The sequence below is a fragment of the Vanacampus margaritifer genome, chromosome 18 (genome assembly GCF_051991255.1).
Source record: "Vanacampus margaritifer isolate UIUO_Vmar chromosome 18, RoL_Vmar_1.0, whole genome shotgun sequence".
NCBI classification, from domain to species: Eukaryota; Metazoa; Chordata; class Actinopteri; order Syngnathiformes; family Syngnathidae; genus Vanacampus; species Vanacampus margaritifer.
The window spans coordinates 13,377,432-13,405,169 of record NC_135449.1 but is presented as its reverse complement, the minus strand read 5'-3'; the positions used below and the strand labels follow the sequence as shown (position 1 = coordinate 13,405,169).

Below are 27,738 nucleotides of genomic sequence, written 5' to 3'. Positions count from 1 at the left end.
CCTGTTTTTCTGTTGTTGTTTTTTCTCTTGACGTAAAGCTTCGCTCCTCCGCTTTCAGAATACGTTGCGAGCGCAAATGTTTCCGGGGTTACGGTGATTTGAAAACATTCGTCATCTCCGGTCGAAGAGCTTCTAACTTAACCTAAAAATTTATAGAAAGGAGTCTATAACTACTGAACTGTATAAAAGGCTTATGAAATCAGATAAATACATAAATGAAGCAAAATTGTGAGAAGGCAAAATGTGCTTTAAGGAACCAACACAAAAACAATGTATCACTATCCGCCATTTTGGTTGTTTACTTTCGCCTTGAACACTTTCAGGTCGGAACTGGAAAAAGCCAAATGGATAAATCCGACGTCCGACCTTCCTCGAATGCAACATTAGATTTGGAGTTTCACTTTTGGCCCCATTTTTGGCCTTTTATAGAGGTCAAATTTTAAAGAACTCCTCCAACAGATGTATCTGACTGTCTTGAATCTGAATATTTCATGTAAAGATGTTCAAGATACAAAATAAAAGCAAAGCTTTTTATTTTGATGAACACTGTTTGCCAAGAAAATAACATTGTTTTGTATGGTCTTAACATTCGTGTAAACATATGAAACTTTTCACACATGTCTTATCTGGCCATTTTGTCCTCTGCTTAGGGAACTCCTAAGCTGCTTAAAAGTCCTCTTCCCTTCTCTTCTCTCAGATCTCACCTTAAGAGCTGTCTAAAGGGCTCAGATTCTTCAGAAATAGCTTTTATCTTTATTAAGATCTATTCCTCAGTTTTCGGGGAAATTCAAAGAAAACATCATGATTCTAATAATGTTCTTTCAATTTGGCTACTAGGATCAACACTTTCGGAAGTCTGTTTTTCAAGTAACTCCGAATGAGCGCTCTTTGCCATTTTACTCCAGCTACACTGTGATCTGTTTAAAAGATGATTCACATCGATTGAGACTGTTCGCTGAGTGTACACAGACCAAGTTGAATCATCTGAACCTGGAGTGACAGCAAATCGTAGGATGTCAGGAGAAGTCATCTGTAATTGTCAGTAATACCGACTCTAATTGCCTAAACCTCACTAAAGAACACATTCAGCAGTTATTGCTATTCAATTACAGTATGTCCAATTATGAATAAATTACAGAGCAAATAGGGCTGGTTTAATTTCCTAGACACATTTTTTTTGTGGCTTTGGTGTTGGATTAGCAGATTGTAAAATGGGAAAGGTGGATTTTGTGTAAAGCTCATTAATTTGAAAAATTGATGGATTGAAAAGGGGTTTAAATTCAGTGCTGCCATTGTCTGTTTGTTTCCCTTTAATGACTGGAAAAAGAAGGAAATGTAACCACAATAAGATAAAAAGAACGTCATAGTGGTGTGGTGTACATGACTGATGATGCACTGTCTATGTGTGCATGTGACATCTCTTAATCACAACCACATGAGCTGGCTGACAGAACTCTACTTCAGAAGCGACCAATTCAGCTGGGATTTATTTTATGGAATGAATTACCCTTGGTAATTAAAAACCTTAATCTCTTTTTTTTCCCCCTCTCAACACAACAATTTTGTTCAAACCCAGAGAAGCAATCCAAAATTAATTTACCGCACCACTGAGTAGTATTAATGCTTTGGCCTACTCCACCTCAGTTACCCATCCACATCTTCATCTTTTACATTGGTTACGTGATATGAGACGATAGGCTTGATGTTCAAACATGGGATGTTCCTTGTGTAATCATCAGAAACAGAACCGTATACTGGGGATGAAGGGTTTAAGCTTTACTACAGCAATGACAGCTATTGTCGGTGTGTGTATGTGTGTGTGTGCCCTCTGTAGATAACTTCAATCAATGCAACTATGAACTTGCTGTGTTTCCTTCCTTTTGTGTGTTGACATGCAGTCACGGTCTTAGTCACCGACTGCATGAACATGAAATCATAATTGAATGTGTCAGTACGTGTATCAATCTGAAGGCATTAGATATTTTTAGGCATTCTTGAATGTGAATGTTTTAACTGAACTGATCACACAACACCCCGTAATGACATGAAAACTTTCATTTTTTTTATTACAAAAAAACTAACAAACTAGAAAATCACATGCATATAACTGTAAGCATTCACAGCAGCAATTACAGCCTAAAGCACATATGTCAAACTCAAGGCCCGGGGGCCAGATCTGGCCTGCGACATCATTTTATGTGGCCCGCGAAGGCAAGTCTTGTGTGTCAACTTCATGTTACTTGCAAAATATCATCACTTTTAATAACACTGAGATGTGAGATATTGAAAATAAATAAATAAATAAATTGAAAAATAGTAACAAGCAATTTACTGGCATCTGATTTTGAAACCAGCTACCAATCAATTTGTTGTCTATGTGACAATATAGGACAATTATACATTCATATGGTCTGTATCGATTATCGGCCGTTTTTAACTTTTACAACCTTATCACAGACAAAGGAATTTAATTTCTTTGTCCTAGGCCTGCCAAGGTGGGGGTTGGGGGACCAAGACATGGTCTGTCTCACCTCCACAGACCGCCAACCCCACCCAGCTCTGGATTGAGAAGACCCTTCCAAAAACCTGACTGAGTGCTTTATTTTGCAACAGAACAATTAATTATGAAATGTTACGTGGTTGCCATTTTTGAGATGTTGACTCCATGAAGTATTGTGAAGGTGTTTCATTTATGTGGCATATTAACAGTTGTAAGCTAGGTACATTTTTTTTGGGTGTGTCTAACTATTTCCACCCTTGCTCCTCCGCTCTCTTTGCTACTCGTTTCCTTTTCTCTTCACCTCGCACAGCTGCTGGCAGAAGGCCAGCACATGGCTGGCGCGACTGCTTCACACGACCACCTCACTGCTTGCCATCGCTCCACGGCAGGCCCAGCAAAGCACGCGCTGTTTTTGTCCCTGCCTGGCTCAAAAGGATTGCACCGACGACAAAGGCGCTCTGAAGCCGAAACTAAAAAGGCTCTCTCGCCCGCAGGTCGACTCCCGAAGGATTGCTTCAGCAATTCAGGCCGTGAGGCCTTTCTCCTGAACCTTTTCTTAAATGAACTGGCTTCGAACCTCCAACCCAGGAAAACCTCTCCGCGTCTTGGGCCAACACAGACCATCTGTAAGTGCAACTTTGCAAGCATTAACCAGATTGTACAAATTGCTGCATCCAATTAGGTTAAATTTTGGGTTCTATGTTTGCCTGACGAAGATCCATCACCTCGTTTAAGAACACTTCTCTCTTCTTGTTTGTTATTTCTTAGATTATTTTATCATTTTAGTTCTTGTTTCTATTTCCTATCACAGTAGTTAGAGTTTTGCTTCTTTTAAGTTCCAAGTAGATTTTCCCAAATAGATTAGAAAATAAACGTGCACAAAATCAAAACCTGATTGTGTACTGTGTGTGTGTTTTATCAATTTATATTAACCGCTAAGCTGAACAAAGAACTCACAAAATTGTTAAAGGGTACAATCTTCATTTTAATGACTGATTTAACAAGGTTATCATACATAGATGTGGCGTTCCGCAGGCTCAGCTCAAAATTAATTTAAATATTACATTGGAGTCTCCTTCAATTAATGAGTCAATTGGTTATTAATTTAATCATTACAATTGTTAATTTAATAATTAATTGAACCGATGTACCCTACAGCAGAGGTCCCCAACCCTGGTACTCATGGACCGGTATCCAGCCTGTTTTCCATGCCTCCCACAGCCAACACAGGTGGAGATCGTTATCAGCCTTCTCCAGAGATTGCTGATTAGCTGATGATATGAATCACCTGTGTTGGCTGTGGGAGGCATGGAAAACAGGCTGGATACCGGTCCCTGAGGACCAGGGTTGGGGACCTCTGCCCTACAGGTCTCACAGTCAAAACCACTCTCGGGTTAAAGTCTCTTGTCTGCCACTATTTTGGCAGACCTATCATTGGGCAGTTTTGCCTATTTTTCCTTGCAGTACCTATTCAAACCCAGATTGGATGTGGAGAGTCAGCACACAATCATTTTTAGATATCTCCAGAGATGTTCAGTCAAATTCAGGTCTAAGATCTAGCTGGGCCACTTAGGGACGTTCACAGAGTTGTCCAAGGGTTGTCAATACATCGATCGCAATCAACCAGTCGATCGCAAAAATATTACTGGTAGATCGCATGACAGTAAAAAAAAGTCATGTGCCTATCATCCAAATAAGCGTTCAAATACGGTGCTGAGCTCTGTCAGCGACCCTGAATTTGAGCTCACTGATAGCGCTCTGTGCTCACAAACCGGTGACATGGACGCCGCGATGATATTGGCCAGGTAATGAGCGATGCCTGGTTTGCCCCCAACACAAAAGTCTGGCATGCAACTCGGGTGAACTGAAGCATGAAAACACAAAACTTCCATGCTTTTAACTTCAGGGCACTTTTTAACCGACTTCTAAATTGTACGACTTTAGAAGCATTAAACTTTTGTGGTTTTGTGCACACGTTCTCTGACCATTACAGAGTATAGTAGCAGTCAATTTATAAGACAAGGGAGGTCACAGTTTGGGCTAAACCAATTTAGCTCAATATATGGGCTGTCCCGGTGCAGGATATTTACAGTTGGAGGAATTGGGCTGGCTTGCTGTGATAAAATTTATATCAGGCAGGATAACTTGGCTAGGAAAAAATGTTCATAAAGAAAGCTGCATGGCTCTAAATCTGGTGTCAACGCTTTTTGACCCCCTCGGGTGAATAGTGTTTACTAAACATATAATTCATAACAGCAGCCATGTGGCCCTCATAACAGTTTTTCTTTCCAATTAAAACCACTTAACCCTATAGTAGGACAAAGAAAGCTGCAAACACAGCAAACTCCATTTGTTCTGGACCTCTTTTCTATATACAGTAATGATAAAGTGTATTGATGAGATCAATATTTGGTGGTGTCTAAGCAATGCACTCTTTGTGCTTCCTATCATTTTTACGGCACAACGGTGAAAAGGAACCAGTATAAATGTAGAGGTTTGAAGTGGAGTCGATGACACCTTGTTTGGTTTGAGTAAATGATTGTCTTGGTGATAAAGACCAGCATTCTGTCTTGTGCATCGTAGGAAGTGGAACAAGAAGGGAATAGTAATCAATTACCTATCCTTCTTCTCTGTGACAGACCTTTAAGGTAAACTGGCTAAGCTTGGGGCCAGACGGTTGGATAGTAATCACAAATGTATTACGCCCCTTGACAAATACACCCGCATGGTGAATACAATACGCACATTAAAAGAGCAGTGGGACATCTAACTAAATCTGAAAACATCGCCCCCCGCCCCACAATTTTAAAACAGCTCCCTGGTACCATAATAACATAATAACACGTGTGTGACGTGCTCTTGCAAAATAGCCCAAGGATCATTAATTAGCTGAATACATATTTCAACACCGATTTTCTTGCCTTGCCAAAATCAAGCCGTTTTAATAATTTGAGGACTTGTTTTGCCCAGTAAATATCATATTTGTACATTTGCTAGCCTGTAACTCAGCCAGTTGTTTGCTTACGTTAATTTGATATGATAGAAAGTTCAGCATAACTGATGTTTAGGCAAACCACATATAAATATTGGATTAAAATGGTAAGTTAACAATTTAGGAAATGAATTAGTAATGGGTTTAAAATGGCTAAATTTGAAGTTAAAAACAATAGATGAAATAAATATGATTTCACAGTTATGTAAAATTACTTTAAAAAATGTACATGGAAATAATACCGTATGGTTTTGAGAACAAGCATAAACCCCAATTCCAACAAAGTTGGGACAGTGCATAAAATGTCATTTAAAAACATAATGCAATTATTTGCAAATTCTTTTCAACTTGTTTTCAATACAACACACTCCTAAGACACAATATTTAATTTTCAAATCCCCCCCCCCCCCCAAAAAAAAAATCTCTCATTTTGAATTTGATGCTTGTAACTGAGACTAATCGAAGTCGAAGAATGCATATTCAAATCCTCTGTTTGGAAATTCCCCAGGTGTTAATTAGAAAGTGGTAAGTGTCTTAATTGGGCATAAAAGGAACTATTTGTGAGCAAATAGTCCAACAGTTTAAGAACAACATTTGTAAATATAAAATTGTGAGGTATTTAGGGATTTTTTTTCATCTACGGTCTACAGTATATCATGACAATTGACTACATTATCACAACAAGATATGTAATGTTCATATTGATACACATATTCACCAATTTTTTATTTGATGCCTGCAACATGTTCCAAAAAAAGATGTGACACAGGCATGTTTACTACTCTGTTACATCACCTTTCCATTCGAACTACAATCAAAAAAGCGTTTGGGAAATGAGGGCACTAATTGTGGAAGCTTTATATTCTTTGGAATTCTTTCCATACTTGCACAATGTACAACTTATAGTCCGTCTCTGTTGCCGTATTTTGTGCTTTGGCCCGCATGATGTCCATAATTTAAAAACAAACAATTTGAAATGTGGTCTGACAAGACCACAACACACTTTCGCAAGAGGTATCAGTCCAATTGAGATGAGCTCCTGTCCAGAGAAGCTGGTGGCTTTTCTGGGTGTTGTTAAAATATGAATATATATTATTTTCATTGGAAATATTCACATTGAATTGCTGAGTCCACCTTGACGGTCTGAAAAACCCTCCTCGTCAAGGGTGGCTGCTCCTTTGGTGCTGTAGCCTTTCCTTTGCAAAAAAATTAAGGCCAACAACATTCAACTTTAACAAAATGCTAACACGCTTCCACAGATACAAAAGATTTGTTTGACTTACTTTTTAGACGACTTCGGTCTCCATGCCACTTTCTTCCCATTGCTGAGTTTAGGTGTGCGTATATTGTGCTAGTTTTTCAGATCTTAATACTGTACTTAATAATCAAAATGCGAACAAGGATGGAAGCCTCGTTGAAAAAGTTTGTCCATCCAACATTTTCTTTTAACAAACGCTCCTTCCTGCTCCAATCTACTGGAGCTCGTTTACGAGTCCCCGTGTACACTTTTTACGTGTGCTGGCTTGAACACAACATGTAGGCCACCAGAGGGCACAATTTCACATTTTAAAATTAGGTTAAAGCAGTATTATATTCAAGCGAAATGTTGGCTCCAACATCTGGTGTGTGCCGGTTGTACTGTTCAGTCATGTGCTACTCACTCGTCCACGGTTCTGCCGGATGGGGTTAGACATCTTTGTGCTGTCTCCTGTATCGGTGAATTTTCCAGCATGTCGTCGTGGCTTGACTTGGGACTTGTCTTGACTTATCATGGCACTTGACCTCAGATAACCTGTGACTTGATGTGCCAAATACAATATGACTCAGGTCATACTTGAGACTTGAACGTTAAGCCTTGAGACTTTCAGACCTTCACATGTGACATGATTCCATCTCTGCTTGTTACTTTGACAACACCAGGACACAATGACATGTTCGGTAAAAAATAGTAAATACAAATATTACCATTAGCAAAAATGTGCGTGTGAAGTCTGCAGGTAAGTCTGCAAGTAAACTAAGACAGTATATAAAGTTAGCTCCCCGCTCTCTGTCTTCTCACTCTCTCATTTAATATCTTTAATGATCCAACTTAGATCATTCTAGAGGAAAAATATTTCCATGAGGCTACTTGTCTTATTTGTCTGTACACACGCACACCAACCTGCAACCTTTTATTGAGTGGTAGATCTGCCAGTTAACATACCTTGGTTAAAGCAAGGTACACTTTCCCTCGATATGACAGGAGGTTATAGTCCACTCTGCGCAGATCATACTCCACTAGTCGCTCCCAAAAAAAAAGAGGTGGGAGGGATGAGATGGATCAAACCATTTTTTTTTAGCAAATTGGGAGTCTATTATATTTTTATTTTTGTTTTGTATATTCATTTCAAGTACTGTATGTTTTTTACAATTTTCTAGCTTCTTAAATTGAACTCACACACAATTTTTTTTATTTTATTTTTTTTAGATGTGCTTGGATTCTCTATATAAATGGGCTAAACATGCCTATATCTGAAGCGTTCCAATTCCATTTATTTCTCCTTCTCTCTATGCGTAGAGAGCAAAACAAATTGGAATTGTGTGATTTGAAACATGTAATGTAAGGCCATCCTTTGATATCTGGCAAGGGTGAATGACTTGGACGTGATGTTTATGTGTATCTTGCTGCGTCACCTTAACAACAAATTTTCTAATTAAACAGGTCTTTTTTTACATCTTTAATGGCATTTAAAGTCAGTGCATTGAAAAGATTTAGTCACCCATTAGTCTGAACGCATGAATGGGCATTAACATGAATGGGAATTAACAAAAGGATCACTCATATTGAGTAAAGAAATGTTTATTAATAATAATTATGGTTGGAATAACTGTAATAATCATTGTGATAATAATGCACCAATATCATAATAAATAGTATTATTAGTTTGGAGCACATTGGGATTCTACAAAAAGAAAAAAGAAAGCAAAGAAAACTATATTCATAAGTATTGGGACACAAAAAATGTAATTTCCTTTGCTCATTTTATTTTTGTCCTCAGTAAGAATTGTCTGAATGTTTTTTTCCCTCCGACCTCTTTTACTATTAACCATAGTTAGGTATCATACTGAGTGTTATTTAATTAAAAACAAAAAATCACTTATTATCCAAACATATCTAATCAACTTGAGACCTTCAACCTGCTTAAAACAGTAATGAGGTGTCTTTACACCTGTCCAATTACCTTTGACTTGCTGATGATGAATGACTGCACATGGTTTTTAAATCATAAATATATTGAAATCCAAATAATTCAATAACACATTAAAGATGAGTTAAACTCCATTTATAAGATGTTTTTCTTCACATCTGATGTGACGATGCACAGAGGCAGAATATGTGTCCCAACACTTATAAAGTAACTGTACATACACATAGGACTGTAGTGAAGATCATGTCACTTAGCTGCAAGGTTGAATAGCCCCTTAGCCTCCTACTTATTTCTTCATTTAAGCATATTTTATATGCATAATTTAAATCCAAGGGCAACTAAAGTTGAAGTTCATTGCTTTATTGTGGATTGTACAGCACTTTGTAACTTGCTCTGAAAAGTGCTATAGAATAGAGTATTATTATTATTATTTTTTTTATTTATTATTATTATAAATATTTTAGCATTAGAGCTCTATTTTTGTGGAATTTTCTTTAAAAATATAAAAATATAACAAAATTGAAAGTTGACTTTTGATTGAAGTCCAGAGTTTATGAGTTGAGTAAATTGACAAATTTGCCCTTCATTACAGTCCTATGAGAAAAAAAAGTATGCCAATTGAGTGATGTCACATAAGTTCGTTGTTCTAGTATACAGTGATACAAAAGCAGAAAAAGAAGATCTGCACATAAGAATATAAAAGCACATTAAAGCCTCAAATACATAAAAAAAAAGACTCAAACAGATGGATGAATACAACAGCATGGAAGGAAATCATTTTTTCTTTCTACCATTCAAACCTTTGTGCTTTGGGGATCTGCATAGGACAGGACGGCTGCTAGGGTTTGAGGAGTGTTGGAGGTGTAAAGACCACAGTATACTAAAAAGCCCCATATGTGTAATTCCTAATTACTAACGTATATGTTGCTATCGGGGGGAAAATGCTAAAAATCTTGTAATTTGAAATACAAAGACGTTGCTACTATTGTATTTTTCAACGAAGTGTAAATTACGTTAACTCTTTTAATCAGTGTTAGTATTTACTGTGGAACCTCTAAGGACTGACTACATTTACATGCAGTGCACTTTTCGGGTCAAAATTTCGGTTTCTGGAACAACCGGGATACTAGTGTTAATTTTAGTCTAATTTCATTCACGCGTGTTTATTTTTATCACAGTCGGTCAACCTCATCCCGTTTTATTTAGTCCATTTTTAGTTGACTATCGAGCTAGCATTTAAGTCTTTATTTTAGTTCAACAAAACCTAATTTCAGTCGTCAAGTTTTACTCAACAAAAACTGTCAACCTTTTAGTCTAGTTTTAGTCAGGACAATCATTTTACCCCTATATATTTTTTGTCAGCAGATTATGTTGAACATTTCGGATAAAACTATTTCACATGAAATTTTCTCTCATCTTTTTGATGAAAAACAACTTTACATACAATTACAGTGGCTACTATGGCTCCATGATATGAGCTAGAAAGCTAGCTAGCATTAGTTAGCGGTCGGTTTAACATTATTATTGAAACGTTAGAGCCGTTGGATTAATGTTAAATTATCACTATAATTTACTTATTTTTATTTTAACCTTTCACCGTCTGTCTGTCCCATGGGTTTGTGTATGTTGCACTTGCTAGCTGCAGATTTGAAAGGGGGTGTGTCACGATGTCACACCATATCACATCATATAATATTCGTCTCATTTTTGTTCATGAACTAAAATGTCCATTGATTTTAGTCCAGTTTTAATTAAGTGAAGTACATTTTCGTCTCGTCTTCATTGGTCGACAAAAATGCATACTGACTTAGTCCCAGTTATTATTTATTAATGAGGCTTTTATTCTAGTCTAGTCTAGTTTTAGTCCGGTGAAAAATGTGTGTTGACCAAATGATTTTGTTTATGCTTTAGTTCCGCTGGGTTGAGCGCCAGACGCACAGACTTATATACATGCATATTTGTGTGTGTATAGATACACACTGTGACATTTTTAGTGTAGACACCAGAGGTGGGTAGAGTAGCCAAAAATTTTACTCAAAAGTAGCGTTACTTCGAAAATAATGTTACTCAAAAAAATTCACTCAAGTACAAGTAAAAAAGTATTCACTGAAAAGAATACTCAAGTACTGAGTAACTGCTTGAACATGAAGTCTGATTTATTTTTTAAAAACAATGTCATCAGACAAACAAAAACATAAAATTATGTGCAAATGATGGCATCTTCAAATCCTAAAATAACAAAAATAAAAACTTTTTGAGCTTGAACAACAGTGCAAGCAGACACGTTGGCCCAAGCATGCACAATCCATTCACAAATTGTGGCGTAACTCGCTCGGTGCTGCCTCCCAGTCGTTAACGACCATAGGTGGTAGTTTCTTAAAGCACTCTTCCGGGTTCTCATCATGCTTGCCAGTCTTCAACCAGGGACGCATTTCCTGTATACAGGGAGTCCTAAAGTTACGGCGGAGTTCCGTTCCTACGCTGGCGATGTAACCCGAATTTCAACTTAAGTCGGATTTCCCTGTTAAAGTCAATATTTACATCTAAATATTTTGTACAGTAATTTTAAACCCGGAAGAGCCGGAACCAATATTTCCTGTTTCCGCACGGACATTCATTGCTGACGGATGTCAGAGCGGAGCTAATTCAAACTTAAACACGGATATGTGACGTGCCTGATGGCGAGCCGACCTGCTGATGGACGTCCAATGCTGGAGGTAACAACAACACAACTTTAAATAACTTTAAAATGGCGTGATTACTGTGCGAAATCAACGAAAAAGAAGGTGCTGTAAAGTCGAAACGACGTAGGTCGCGTACGACGTAACACGAGGACTCTGATGTGTCTGCGGAAATGCTCCCACACAGTCAGTCAAGCGGCGCGCTTATGTAAAAATGCGGTAAATCTAATGTATGAATGGGGCGGGTAACAACTCTAGTATAGCTCAATATAGTGGAGTAAGATTAGCGTTTCTTCTTCACACATCTACTTAAGTAAAAGTAAAAGTATTGTGTGGCAAAACTACTCTTAGAAGTACACCCCCCACCCCCCCTCTCAAAAGTTCCTCAAGTAAATGTAACGGAGCAAATGTAACTCGTTACTACCCACCTCTGGTAGACACAGAAAATAGTGTGAAAATACAGCGGAGAAATCAATGTATACAAGTAAGTCTCGTTTAGTGAGTGGCAACATAAAATGGCCGCCTTGCATACAGGTAGTTCCTTTACTCAAAAAAACAAGATTCTTTGCGAATAGAGCATGCGCAGAACACAAACCAAGGATCCGTTCAAAGGATGTACCCTGATCGCTTTTAAATGACCAAATACTTGGGTTACAAAAAGGGTCTTATTTGGGTTTTTAAAAAGAGCTTATTCGGGCTTTTGCGTGTGTTCACAAGGCCATTTTTTAAAAGGGATATTGACTGCATGAATAACTATTTGTTCTAGTATGCTGGTGAATTTCCCATGTGTTGAGATTTCAGAGCAATTTTTCTCATTAAGAAATAAAGGAAGTAAAATGAGAATTTATTAGTTACAGGGTCAAATTGTGGCCAACATAAAATCTTTCATAAAACCAAGTTTTATGACTTTGTGGTGTTAAGACTTTAGAAGTTACGTTGTCTTTTTATTTTATTTTTTTATAGTTGGAGATCATTTTCTTTGCAAAATGCTATTTCCCCCACACATGATATAGGTAGCTAGCTAGCTGTACAGATGTATACAGCATTTATTATTATTTTTTTTTAAAGAAATGCTGAAAATCTGCTAAAAAGTATACTGTGGTCTTAGATGTGGAGGTCAGTGGGTTACCAGGGGAGGTAGGTGTGGTTTTGGCATATGGATTGTAGTCAGGGTGTAGCTGGGGTACAAGCGGCGCTTAGCAAGGTGTGGTTGCCTGGACACTTGACAGGGTAGCTGCTTTAGGTCTTGCTTCTGAGGTATACACAAAATAACAACATGGGGAACATTTTGCAGACATCTGATAGGAAGCTCAAGGATTTTTCGTCTGGTGTGGAGTTTAGTAAACACGCTGTGGAGGAAACGTGGTCAAGGATGGAGAGCTTCAAAGTAAAGGACACGGAACATTCTAGTTTGTAGAATCCTCTCAGAATTACAGGATTTTGCCATGGATGCTTGAATGGAAGCCGGCCGGTTATGTGTTTTTTCTCTCTCCCAAAGTTCTCCAAACAGCAATAGTGAGCATTTAGGGTTATATGTAAACAGGATGAAAGTCTTCAACCAATAACAGAAATAACAGAAATTTTCAGATTAAGAAGAACAAAGCACAGATCAGAGTAAACCGAGATCTCTGCTTAGATTGACATCGTTAGTTGCTTTCATAGTTTGTTCTTGTTTTGTTTTCTGTAAGTCTTTAGTCTGGTTTTCTTCTGTCTTTTGCGAATTGCCTCAGTTTTCCCGATCCACCTGCCGGTGCGTTATCCCAGTTAAAGTGCTCAGCAGTGGATCGTTGCGGAATGATGGTGGGTAAGCCTTTCATGAAAGGTAATCCACTTGACGCACCCACACACATTCCGTGCCAGTCTGTGAAAAGGCTTCCGACCAGAGAACACAGTCATGCACTGTATGACCCAACTGTCCTTAATGTGTCATGTGCACTTTGAAGATACAAATGCCGCTGCACGGAAGGTATCTACCTCTTGATCCTTTTTCAAACAGTGGCAAAATCTATTTGAGTGGAACACAGAGTACTCGTTCATTGTACAGTGGAAGAGGAAGAAAAGGAGGACGAGAAGACTTCAGCGTTCAGTGTCATTTTGTGGCAAGAATTCCCTCCTTCTGTCAGAGATTCCTGAAAGTTCATCGAAAAACCAAAGCACCCTGAGGCTGCTACATTCATCAATGCACAGTGCTCTTTTCAGAGGGTGGACAAAATAAGGCAAAGACAATTGAATCAACGGGTTATTAAAGTCCGATTAAATGGCTTAGCAATGTGAAGGCATCGATGTAGTTATTATCAATAATGTGGAAATTACATTTTAAAGAAATCACCATTAAACTAAAAAAATATATATAATAATTTAAACAATAAGCCACGATTAACAGCTGCCAATCCCTCTGCTAGGAGATGTTTTCATTATGTTTTTGGTACTGCAATATTTTTGTTCATATTAATCATAAAGAGACAAAGGATATTTTCAGCATTTACGTATATCAACCTTGGTGTCTCACTGAACAACGCAGGCATATGGAGGTATGTCAAAGTGTACCATATGGTGCTGATTTAAATCTTCTTCTGCGCTCAGCTGATGGTGAATTAATTTAATAATGATCTACTAATTAAAGTATTTTTTTCTTTGTAATTTTTCAATAGAACACAGATAGTAATGATTTATACACAGCCTTGTCTTTCACCATTCAATATGGACATCCTTCATTTTGAAAAAGGTTTAGATTTGAGGTCCTTAGAATGGAATCATGGCAAGAGTGTTTTTAAAAACTTTCATTTTAAGACTTGGTTTCAAAAGCTGCCCTTTTCGAGCGCCACAACAGGAATGTTGTAAAAGCAATTGTCCAAAACAAAAATTTAGACCACTCCATGTGACGAAGCTCGGAAGTTAGGTTACAGTATGGTGGCTCTAAAATTTAAAAAACATAGGGACAGTGGTGTCCAAATTATGTCCCGGGGACCATTTATGGCCCGCCATCCATTTTTAACTGAAGCAAACCCCTTCGCTCCTGGCTGTTTTACTGGATTATGACTGATTTTGCAAGGCCCACAGAATATTGTGTTCTATAGCTATAAAACATGGAACCTACCAAAAGAAAGATTAGAGTCTCTTAAAAAGTATATTTGTATCTGTTTCCGTTTTGCAGCAATTAGCATAAGAATATTTATTTATAAAAAGTTTCATCATTATTCACATTCCTGTTGAAAACACCGGCAAAAAGTGCTTGTTGTAACATGGCCCTGGCTGATCTCTTATACTCTGCTGCCACCTGCTGGCCGTTTTTTGTAATAACTACCACTGCTTTAAGCGTCCTCTTCAGGCCAGAAGCTGTATCAAAGCCTTCTGTATGTGCTAGCATTAAAAAAATAATAATAAAAAAATAAAAAAGGATAAATACATTTTTGGGAATAAAGCACATATTAATAAAAAACGTATTCATACATTTTGGGGTTTTAATAAATTAAGTGGCTTTAAAAATACAAAAAATGACATTTGCTACTAATAAATTCGTTTTTTATAGTGTGTAGAATAATGATAATTTATATAAGCAAAAATGTTTTCCTCTACTTTCTGTTGTCAAGGTCCAAATTGTGATGAATGATTCCCAAGTAACTGCTTGAAAAATGGCCAATTTACGACAGATTGCACTTTTTTGGTTCTGAATGTAGAGACGGGATGGATTTTCAGTGCAGGGGCTGATATTTTCTGGTCGGTTACAGGGTCTTGACCACCCCATCATTTTGGAAAATTCTAAACTATTTGCCTTATAGAAAGCTGTTCAGGTAGCAGTTAAAAACAAACACTTAAGTACGGTGATTGCTTGAATTACTGATTTTGCTGCGCTTGATAAAGTTAAGAAGAAAAATAATCAAAGTCGCCCCTGCATTCTTTGATTTTTCTGTATGTGGCCCCCAGAGGAAGAAGTCTAGACACCTGTGGATTAGGGGGTGATGATATGTGTGTAGGCTTGATTCCTTTTATTTTTTGCTCTCTCGAAGAAATTTGCCAAATAAAAACTGTATGCTAGAATTTTTTGTTTTGTTAATAGTATTAACAAGCCATTGTTTGGGAATATTCCTTGAGTTGGTGTACATTTTAGAATTTACACACATACAATAAAAACACAGCAGTATGAAAGCCCAATTATTTTGTCCACCCCCTTTTCCTCAGAAACACCTAACTTCTAACTTTGTATTTGTGCCCACACCAAACCATAGCACCTTAATAGCTCTAGGATTCAAGGAAGCTGGATTAAAAAAAGAAAAAAAGAAATCTGTATTTCAAAAAAAGTCCTTTTCATCTTTCTCTCTGTATTATTCACGTGGGACAGTCTGCTCCCAATTTCCTTGTTCTCATCAAATTTGAAAAGCAGGGCAAAGAAAAATTCTAACTGATCCTGCCATGATTAAACATTTGTGTCTCTCCTGCTGGCTGCAGGGTGCTGGTGGTCCTTCAGGATGTTCCCCTCTTCCAATTTTCATTCTCGCTTTCCCCCTTCTTTCAAATTAGCCGTGGTAATACAGTCAGTCCGGGTCAGTGGAAGTCCAGCATATTATCAGAAACATTTTGCTATATCATTTACACATTTATATCATTTACAGAGCACTGTATTTTTAAATATATATACTGTATATATAAAACAACAACACCTACCTAAAAAGTTCCAAGAGTTTTTGAATTACATTCAGTAGCTGAACTGAAAATAAAAAACAAACAAACAAATGAATGTCAACAGAATAAAACATCACACAAGTAGAAACCTCATCATACATTGACAGTGCATTAAATCCTGCATGGAAGTTGAAAACCAAAGGCAAACTTATTCTCAATAGCTGCAGATCACAAATAGATATATCTATATTCATATATAAATGTTTTTGTCTTCTTACCGGTAATACAATAAATACAACATTAGTAAATGGCTACAATTGACTCTTCGACCATGCCCGACAGCATGTTATTAGTACAATGTTTAAATATAGAAGGATGTCACTAAAGAGAGATCCATATAAATAGAAAGGATTAAAGAGACTCTTAATAAAACTTAGTTTTTCTCGACTCCCTTTTTCATCTATATGCAGTTAGACCCAGAGGTATTTGGATGCTGATTTTTCAGAATTTCCAAGATTTTGCCATAATTGTTTTGATATAAAACGAGTGAGATGTGATTGATGTGCGGACTTCTGTAATTTACGCGATCTCACAAAAATCTAGCATTCACCAATTAGGACCACATTATAGCTCCAGACTTGAGGCTGTCAAGGACAGCAAAATATTTTCATCCAAGCCCTGTATTAAAAATGCTTATATTTACAATGGTGTCACTTGTCCAAATACTATTGAGCCCATAAAAATGGAGACAATCTGAATAACATTGATGTAATACCTAAATGGTAAATTCAACAATTCTTTGCAACCGCTACAGTTTGTGTGTGGCATGTAACTAATTACATTGTACATTGTACACTTCAATCACGTCACATTTGAACTATCATTCTAAATCAGTACCCAAATACTTCCGTACCTAACAGTCTGAGGCTTTTTTCTTTTTTGAAATCCTCCACCTGTGATCCCCCTCCGTTACCGTCTAATTTGTGTGCTGTCTGGACCACCCACCCAACCCGACACAATGTATAAAAGCAGTTCACTACACAGCACAGCCACCTCGACCACTACACTACAGCGACATGTTTGTTTGTAATGATGGGGGCCCTCCAGCAGACATATCCTGTACCAACCTTGACCTAGTCAAAGAATGTCCCATTCTGTCTTCTTATTTCCATTTGTACAGATCAGTGCAGTGGCACAAATTTATATATTCTGAATATTTTTTGTTGTTGACACAAGACATGCCAGAAAAGTAACAGCTACCGCAGTAAGAAAACCACATTGGCTCCTTATTTATTTTTTCCCCGTCAAAATTTGGAACATATCTGCTTGACCAGCTGTGACCCCATTCACTTGGGCATAAACCCAATAAAGAAAGGGTGTTAATGGGTGTACAATCAGAAGACATAAGGGGTCGAATATCATCTCACCCGTCTCTTCTAAATTGTAAAGACACATATCTTATTTTAAACATACCTACTGTATTACACCCATATATATATATATATATATATATATATATATATATATATATATTAGACATGTACATATTCATAATACATACATGAGTCTTTTTTCTTTTTGTAAATCATAAACATAATTTTTTTTTACAAAAATAAAATGTTTTATGATGACCTTGTTGTTGTTGTTGTTGTTTTTTTTTTTTTTTTTTTACAGGGGTCAGAGCTATCAGCCCCCTGCCCCATAATAGACTACATAGGCTCAATGGTTTAGGCCTTGGCCTCAGAGTAGGTCTACAATCATCTCCCGTCCATCCTTCTTTTCGTTCAGGTGTTTTTTTTTTCTTCTTCTCGATAAAAAAGGCTCCGGAACACACACTTTTTTTTTTGGGGTGGTCTTTTACGATGTCCCTCTGCTGCCACACTTTTCTTCTCAGTTTTGGATGTCCATCTGTACCCATCACTTTAGAAATTTATTTACTAAAAGAGAAAAAAAAACAAGAGTGGTAAGAGTAAATACATCGATGCAGATACATTGCAGATTGGAAATATTGTTCGTATTTATTTATTCATTTTTTTATTTATAGCAAAGATATATAGTATAGTCACTAAATAACTGTGAAAGATTTTGAAAAATCTTTCTGCGATTTCCAAGTGTATCCATGGGAATTTTTGTCTATTCATCCAGAAGACACTTGCTGAGGCCAAAGTCACTGAAGTTGGACAAGGGGACGTTGCCATTTTATGTCATCTAGGTTGAATTCTGGGCTCTGGTATAGACCTGTGAAGTTCGTCACCACCAAACTCATCCAAGTATGTCTTTATGGACCTTTATTGTACCCCATAATACAGTAATGGTGGAACAAGGAAAGAAAAGGCCTAACCTAAACATTTCCCATCAACTTGACTTGTATATTGAAAAATAATGATTCAAGTTTCTATAATATAATTCGTACATGTTTATGGCAAAAACTTTATTCTTAAACAGGTCTCTTAAACCAGTCTCTTAAACCAGGATCCCTAACCACCGGTCCACGATCAGTATGGTGTGGATTGAATTGAAAAAATACATTCTGTATTTTATTGTTTTTTAGGTTATAGATTTCCTTGTCTTGTCTTGTCTTATTTTTCACGTGTTAACTTTAAAAAGGCTATAAATGTATACATTGTCAATGCTACGTGAAAAACACGTCCATTAAAAATAAATAAATAATTAAAACGTTTTTGGGATGTCTGCATTCAGTTTCATTACAAAAACATAAAAATGCAAAAAATATGACAAAATGGGACATAAGCGTTTTTCACATAACAGCAACAATATCTAATATAAACAATAAACGCCCAAAGTATTCACACCCTGACCAAACTTAAAAGGAATTTGTGTTTGTTGATTGGGTCTATTTTAGCTGAAAGGTCAAAGTGGCAAAAGACTATAAGATGTTGTGTTCATGACCTTTTGAAACGTATTTCTATCCCAACACTTTCAAGGAATGCAATTATTCTAAAAGGACATTCCAAAGGATTGTGGTATGCTTTAACAACCATAATCCACAACACTCTAATCAACCATGAAGTTAGACCGTTGGATATGCCTTCATGTCCCTGCCACAAAACAGCTGGCATGGACTCCAACACAATCGTAATTCAAATTAGGACAAGCAGTAGATGTTCATGGAAGTCTGTGTCAAAATTTCTTATTTGTGGTGTGGTGCAAATGCCAACGGATCTTGATTTTCCAATTTGGCATACCAGTCTCTGCCAAGCTAGTGGAGTGGCAATTTGGTGGCCGGGAATCTTTCTAAAATTCCTTGCTCACAGCCTCAGACCACGTCTAAGTGCTGATGCAGGATAGTCAGTGAATTCGATTGGGGCACAAGCAGGGAAATACCAAGCTCTGCAGACTGGTGTGGTGGATTTCAGTATTTCATTCAGAAATATGTGAACAGAGGGCATTAAACTCTCTGAATCATTGTAAAAATGAAATCATTCAACGCATTATTATAACAGGAAGCCTGGCGGGTCGCCTTGCAGCACCCTTAGTTTCTTAGATGCAAAATAGGAAAACAAAGAAGGAAGGGGGGGGGGGCAATGACCTATTATGAGAACGTTACCTCATTATTTTGCTCAGCAAGAATAATTTTAGGTCTGTACAACTGTACTGTATATCTCAGTAGAAAATGTGACATTCAATTCCCTTTATATACAAATGTACACTACCTTACAGTCCTGCTAATTACTTTAAATTACCAAATACCTGTATTGTCAACATTGAAAATCACCGTAATTGTGCAGACCCAGTAGTCTGCCATATCGGGCAGATGCCCAGTGATGCCGGCCTCTTTTGGGGCCGATGCAGTCCTTTTTGATGATTATTTTGCTACATTTTACCCCTAGAGACTGGCCCACAATTTAGAGGGACCAGTCCATTAATCCAGTTTGAATATAGATAGAAAACTGAAACATCCACAAACATTAGTGGCAGAACTACATGTTAGGCAGGAGTTGGGCTAAGTCAAAATAGGGGCTATGGCTGATTTTTTTGTGCCTGACTCATTCACTGCCATTGACGACTATAGACGTCAAAAATACATTTTTACTTGGCTGGCAGTGAGTCATTATCGCTGACATCAAAATTGAAAAAATCCATACAGCACTGTATTATAATTTCTTGCAAATTGCACTAGAACAAAGAGCAACTATTTCTATCGAGCTCAATGGTGCATCAATTGGGTGTAATACTAGTCTGTCATGCCATTCGTCCTGTTATAAAACAGAGACAATGAAAGTCAGTGTCTGTGTTGGGTGAAGTTGGATCTTCAAAAGAGGCTGCTTGTAAATTCAGCACCACTTTGTAGTTGCTTGGTCCTGCCCCCTCCTATGGGAGACCGTGAGAGACAGGACCTGTGGAGCTGCACCAGCGTGTCACCAATCACAGCTGATAACTGCCTCTTCTCGTCTCAGCTTAACAGGCTCACACCCTCCGAGACTTGTTTCATACTCGCTACTGCTGCAGAGAAGAAGCCTCAGAGGATGGGAAGGAAGCAGAAGAGGGGAAGGCTGGAGGATTTGGAGGTGATGTGAGCTCCAAAACTGCCGCTGGGGCTCAGGTATACACTCGCAAAATAGGTGATCAAGGATGCTTGAGAATTGAGACGATGTGACACCCGAAAAAAAAATAAAAAATTGCTGCGCAAAAGATAATGGCTTGAGCAGCCTGTGCACCTGTGACTCCCCGTCCCAAACCTACCAACTTCCTGCGTGCTCCTCTTCACCTGCTATGTGTGAAACTTCTTCAAACAAAGTCCACATGCTGTTGCAAGAAGAGCAGAGACAACGAGTCTTGGAGGTGAGCGACGGGGCTTCTTGGCTGATCAGTCAAGGTTCGCAAGACAAGAGCGAACAGCGAAAACGAGCTCAGAGAGTGGGTGGGCCATCAACCTCTTTCAAAGAACAGATGAGAAACCCTGACAGGTGTCTCTTTAAAGACATAGTATATTGTTATTCACACAGGAAAACATGGTATAAATGTACGCAACTTAACTCATTCACTCCCAGCCATTTTCACTGAAGCAACCTCCTTCGCTCCCGGCTGTTTTACTGGATTTTGACTGATTTTGCAAGGCCCACAGAATATTGTGTTCTATTTCTATAAAAGCATGGAACCTACCAAAATAAAGATTAGAGTCTTTTCTTTCATCAGGAAAAAAAGTATATTTGTATCTGTTTCCGTTTTGCAGCAATTAGCATTAGAATATAGCTAATCAGCGCAATCGATCCGCGCCCAAGTATGGTTTGGATCCCCAGTTTAGCATGATTGGAAGAGGTGGGCCAGAGAACGGTACGGTTGCCCATAACCATCACGTCACGTACGTACGTGCGACGTTCATAGCAAGCGACCATTCAGGCAGCATGACTGACTGTGAAACGGCGTCTCACACAGTCTATGAATGCAAAAATCTGGGAGGGTTGACTATTTAGCAGAGAACAAAAAAAACTAAAACGTTAACAACAACGTTAAAGTTGTCGAGTTTGCTCTCCATAGCGCTGCTGAGCCGTCTAAACAGTCCCCTTATGATAACGTCTTCTTCTTGCGTGAATCAACGTGATGACGTATATTTCAGAGGCAACTGGGCCTCAGTACGGTACGGAAGAAATGTCCCTAGTGTGAGTGCGCTCTAAGTTTAATCATTATTTACAAATTTGTTTAAAACAGTGGGTAAAATAGCTTGTTGCAACATGGCCCTGGTTGATCTCTTATACTTTGCTGCCACCTGCTGGCCGTTTTTGTAAAAACTACCATTGATTCAACTGTTCTCTGCAGTTCAGAGGCTGCATCAAAGCCTTCTGTATGCTTTAGCATAAAAACAAACAAACAAACATACAAATAATAACAATAACAGTAACAATCTTTGCGAGCATGGTAATATTCAAAACTGAACGTATTTATACGTTTTTGGGAGCAAATGAGTTAATCAACTTATAATTATCAGCCACATTAACAGATAGTATACAAAAACATACAACACCAAAATTTGGTTATCTTTTCACATTCACTAAAACATATACAATAGAATGAATGTGAAAACGTGGCGGGCACAAATATACCCATTAAAGTTTCCTGATACGGTTCAGTTGTACTTGAACTTTCCTTCTGTTTGAAAATTGCTGTGACTCCGAGCACAGCTTCGTGAAAAATATGTGGCCTTTTAAATTGGCTCCCATGTGGATCCTTCCTGCTTGATTTGGAAGTCTTTTGTCCCCCCACAATCCTACTGGGGACACGAGGCTATACACATCATATGGAGGTTCATGAAATAGACCACAAAGGTGCAAACAAACACTGAGCACACTTTGGATTTATCCATGAGGAGATAATTGGAATAAATGCAATGATTTTTTCTCTCTCTGGTAAAATGTATTCTTATTTAGTTGAGAATAGATTTTGTTAATCTTCACAAATGCAGGTATGCAGTCATGGAGAAATTAAAGTTTGTCACTTCCTGATGACGTGTGACACAGTGATGAATGTGCAGAGAGATATTATTGCTTTTGCTTCTTTTATTATTCATGCCAATTACTGTCAAGTTAGCCATATTACACTGGGCGCTATTACACATTGCAATAACTCAGTTTCCAATGTAATCTCCAAAAGGAAGATTTTAGAGGTAAACTTTCATTGGGAAGTTGCTTGAATGGCATACAACAATTGTTAATGGGTCTTTGGGTGCAAAGGTTTGGGCTCCACAGATTCAAGATTATGTTAAAGATTTTCTTTTTATTTTATAATGGATTATCTTAATCAGACTCCCGCATCACATTGTAGGCAAAGGTATAATCCTGGTGGATTAATGCACTTTGTGTAACCTTGTGGAAACCGAAACCGCCCAATTTACCATGACTACCTTAAGAAGACGAAGAAGTTCCATAGAAGAACGGTAGTCATGGAAACTTGGTATACAAGGCGCATTGATCCATCATGATTGCACTTTGGCTACAATGCGATGTAGGATTCTGGTTAAGGCAATTAGCACTAGAATATAGCTTAATTGAATCAATGCCTGCCTACGCCTTGAAAAAGTGTTGTGATGTTAGCTACAGCAGGATGGAAAAGATGTGTGTGTGTGTTTGCGATGTTGGCGCTGAAGTGGTAGATCTTGGGAGCTTGGCGACTTGAAAAGTAAATCTTGGGTCAAAAAAGGTTGGGCAGCCCTGCTCTAGTATTAAAAATATATATATTTAAAAAAACGCATAAATACGTTTTTGAGACCATGGTAATATTTAAAATGAAACGTATTTATACGATTCTGGGAGAAAATAAGTTAATGTAAAGTAGTCAGTGTGTGAGAAGAATAAATACAAAGCATCACATTTCAGACGGTATTAGGCCAATGGTTTATCAAAAGACTTCATTAATGTGACCATTTATACTAGAAAGACATTCAAATGAGTTGAAACGGTTAAACATTTTCTGATCATATAAAAGGTTTACATTGTCTAACCCTTTATGTTACCCCTAGATATTACAAAAACAAACATACATTAAGGTATCTCTTTAGACATGAATGCTATTTTTTTTTTAGTACAACTCAATGACAAACACTTTAAATAATTCATTAATAATGACTATAGCATTAAATTACACGATACACAATATAAATTGAAACAAAATTACAAAAGTTGAAATGAAAGTACATTTGTCAATCGGTTGTAGTGTAAAGTGCATGGGATAGCGATGGATGAAGTAAAACAGATTCTTTTTTATACATTGAGGAAAAAGCAGGTGATATCCCATCATCACTGACATTGCATTATACCACATATACAAGTCGATACATATTAGTGGGAGACTACTTTTGCATTTATATTACACCAGGATAATGTTGCCATTGTCACTGTCATATCAACCCACCCCAACACACATTCATATACAATATTTATAATAAAAATATGTAGCATGGTAAGATTAGAGAGCATATATTTCCCCGTTTTTATTTGATATGGTTGATATCCATTTTTTAAAAAACTATAATTACTGTTTACTGACACAAGTAATTATATATTAAAAAAAAAACAAAAAAAAACATTCAGAATTCAAACCCAGAACCTCTCGACTGTGATGCAGTACCATAATGCCGAATAGGGAAGTATCAAATAAAATATTGATACGCAGGTATTATGACACACAATGGGGACTATTGATTTGATCCATCACAATAATGCCAGTAGTAATAATCATTTTTAACAGTCAGGTCTTCACTTTACTTTTGTTCTTGTGTTGTTATCGCTAACGATACAGTAACGATGCACTCTGATTTGTGCCAAGGCTTCTCATATCATCTTATGTCAGCTTCATCATTTCTGGTCCATTCCCAGTAGAAGCATTTCACTGTTCGGGTTTGTTTTATAGGCATTAGGCTTGTTTTATATCCACACATTTTCTGCTTGTTTACATGTGTTGCCAGATGTTTGAGTGTGGCAACCCTTTGTTTTTCTGTGGTCACTCATCTTAAATGCTAATAAAACTAACTCATTGCATCGTTCACCTTTTGTTGTTGTTGCTTATTTACACTCGTAAAGAAGCTTGGTAATGACGGCAGAGACAAAATGTATGTATTTATTCACAATACAGAATTTCGATATAAGATATGCAATATTCATACAAAATGATGTATATACAGTATATTTTTTTAATATACAGTACTTGTGTCATTCTGAATTCATAAAAAATGCTAAATGTGTTACAAACATTTAAAAGCATCACCCTTTCTTTAAATTTGAGTGAGCAACTTAATTTGGATGCATAAATGAATACTATTACAGTTTGCTTTTATCATTGTTTTTCTATTCTACTTCATCCGCAACAAAGTTGGGATACCATGGACACTAATGAAACAATGAATTATGGCATATTTAATTACCATTTTTACTGAGCCAACGTTTTTATGATGATAAGGATGATCAATTTCAATTTATTTCATTGTGAGTTTTTCAGCCTTTAATGGAAGTGTATCGGCATAAATGTCTATGTGTGTATGTTGTGTTTTAAGATTTCTTTGTTACCTGCAGTTAACTGGCCATCAGCTGGTAGAGATCCCTGTCTATTGGATTTGTGTGGGGTCTTATCTACTGTCGCATTCCAGTCAGAGCGCACGCTGCAGAAAATGCCCCTCTTCACAGCGTTGTCAAATGATTATTTGTTACCAACTTTCCTCAATTGTCCATCTATGATGGTGGAGACTAGTAGTGATTGTTATTAATAGGGATGAGCGATTACTAATACAAACCTATTTTACGGCATTGGCACTTGTGACAGCCAATACCAATGGTGATCAAAACCAATGACGGAGAAACGCTTTTCTAAGTGAACTCCATCCAACAAACAAATTTGTCTATTATGATGCAATTTCTTTAAGTATATGTATATTTATAAGGTTTATATTTAGGGATGGTCGATACCACTTTTTTTTAAACCGATACGATACTCAAATCTTCAGTACTCACCGATACCGATACTAAGTGCCGATACCATTAGTACTTAGGATACATAAAATTTCCCAAAAAATGACGGAGAATTTTTGAAAAATGACTTATCCCAACTATAGCAAATTTCCTTAAAATTGAATGAAATTAATGGCAATTATAATTTTTTCAATTTGCTCATAAAAGTCATTTTACATAGAGCACACACAAAAAAATAATTTAAAAGAATCAATAAATAAGATGAAACAAATAATCCAGTGGCCCCCCCAAAAAAAGAAGTCAAAATACAGTATGCGGTTGTACAACTTTTAGGAATATAGTGAAGTGCAAAGAGTTCAATTCAATACAATAGGGCTTCAAGTAATTTAGTGCTATCTGAAAATTCTTTAAGCTGTTTAGTGTGTGATGTTTAATTACATCTTGTTTTGAAATCCATGCTTTTAATTTGGAAGGCTGCTCTGTATTTCCGCTTCCTGTTTCACGTTCTCCGTTCATTACAAATATAATGTAGCATGTATAAGAGCTATAATTAGCATAAATGGCACCGTTCTATTTGTAGCACCGCAGCTCGACGCCGTCAATGAGGCAATTAAGTGCACTGCAAACGTAAACGAGGCAATTAAACACAGCAAAGTTACGTGAGCTACAAACTTATATAACACACATTGAACCACAGATATAGGTGATATTACTCCCAAATGTACTCACTTATTCTCAGTAACGCAAAACTGAAATAGTATGTTGTTCATATTCAGTGCATTAATATGTTCCATTGTTTCTGATCATTGTATAACAGACACGTCTCGTACAAATCGGACTTTGACAAAAACATCTAAGAAAAAAATGCCTCGGAGTTTGACTTGCTGAATGCTCACGTCACGGTACTCGAGACGAGGTTCTGCTCATTTCGAGTCAAAGCGTGAACACTCTCAGATGTGCGCCGTACATTTGCGAGTGAATTTTAATTTTTCCATGACAATTTTCTTTGCCATGAGTCCAAAGAAAGACAATAGCGCCAGAGTGCTATGAACCACAGTGGAAGGAGATAATTGCACCGTTGTATCTACCTTGACTTCTTCCGTGAATACTGGTGCGAGGACCCCCCTGAGCTGTTCAACAATGTGTCAGACGTTAAACAGTGCACGCAAGTACCCCTTAGTAGTCTAAGTCTAAGTCAACATGCTCAATATAAAATACACAAACTCAGCACGGAACTAAAGCAAGCATTAACATAGCAATAATTTACGACAGGCCCCGAACATTAGCATTATTCATCCAGTCATATCATCACACCACAACAAAAAAAGGTAAGGTATTTTTTTGTTGTTTAAATACTGTACAAGGTGTACATGTTTTTAAATAAATAGAAATTCAATTAAATTAGAAATAAATTAAAATAGACATGTACTTTTTTTGGATCTTGATAACAGATTAATTGCATTTACATTATTTCCTATGGGAAAAAATGTTTTGGAATTTGAATAAATCAAACTTTGAACACTTCACAGGAACGAATTATGTTCAAATTCCGAGGTACCACTGTACTTACTAATTGCCAATTTCATACTGCCATGCTTCACACTCAAACCTGTCGTATTTTTGCACTTTAATTGATTTTGAACAGAGACTATTACGCAACGAGTTGCCGGCTTAATTTTACCCTTCTGTTTGAATTCTAAATTTGGAGTTAGTGAGTTTTTATTTATTTATTCTTTATTGCAGTGTCAATGTTCTGCATTTTGTCAGAAGTAAACAAAAAGTCTATCTGGTTTGATAGAAATCTTATGTAAAAGTACGGTTAATTGGCATGTGTTAATTCTCATACTGGTCTCGGTCTGAAAAAAAAGTGGTATTATTAGTTATTAGTGTTATTAGTAGTAATAGTCATAAACAGTGCGTATGTGTAGCTGTCCTGTATTCCTACGGATCGGCACAGTTTGCTTTCAATCTGCTACTTCACCACTAAATGTCTGCAAGTCCTCTCTGCAAGTCTTCTCACAAAGATAAAAACTATTAAGAGGTGCTTTCAGGGTGAACACACGGTGTATGTTACGAGTTACGACATGGTGCTTCTTAGATTAAAGCCACATATTATGCTTGCGCACAGTAAAACTGAGGCTTTTGTTCAATCCCGATATTTGGCAACAGCAGGGGAACAAGAAAAAAAAACGACCAACGCAGACAGCTAGAGGAGCAAGTGCGAATTTGTGCGTGTTTGTGTGAGTTGAGTCCGTCTGGTCTATCTTCAAATGAGATCAGTGCCTATTGACTGAACTCTCTTATCTCTAATCTGCGGCGTATATTGCTTCGGTTACTGCTG

At 37.3% G+C, this 27,738-nt stretch overlaps 1 protein-coding gene across 1 annotated transcript in view; it reads right to left on the bottom strand.

Annotated features, from left to right (window-relative positions):
- Window positions 1-8,321: 8,321 nt before the first annotated feature.
- The window catches only part of rbfox3a (RNA binding fox-1 homolog 3a), a 245,591-nt gene continuing 226,174 nt past the window's right edge, over window positions 8,322-27,738 (bottom strand). Inside the window, exon 14 of the mRNA XM_077550723.1 lies at window positions 8,322-17,918. Within this exon, the coding sequence (XP_077406849.1) occupies window positions 17,916-17,918 (3 nt within the window). The 3' untranslated portion in view covers window positions 8,322-17,915. The remainder of the gene's footprint in view (window positions 17,919-27,738) is intronic.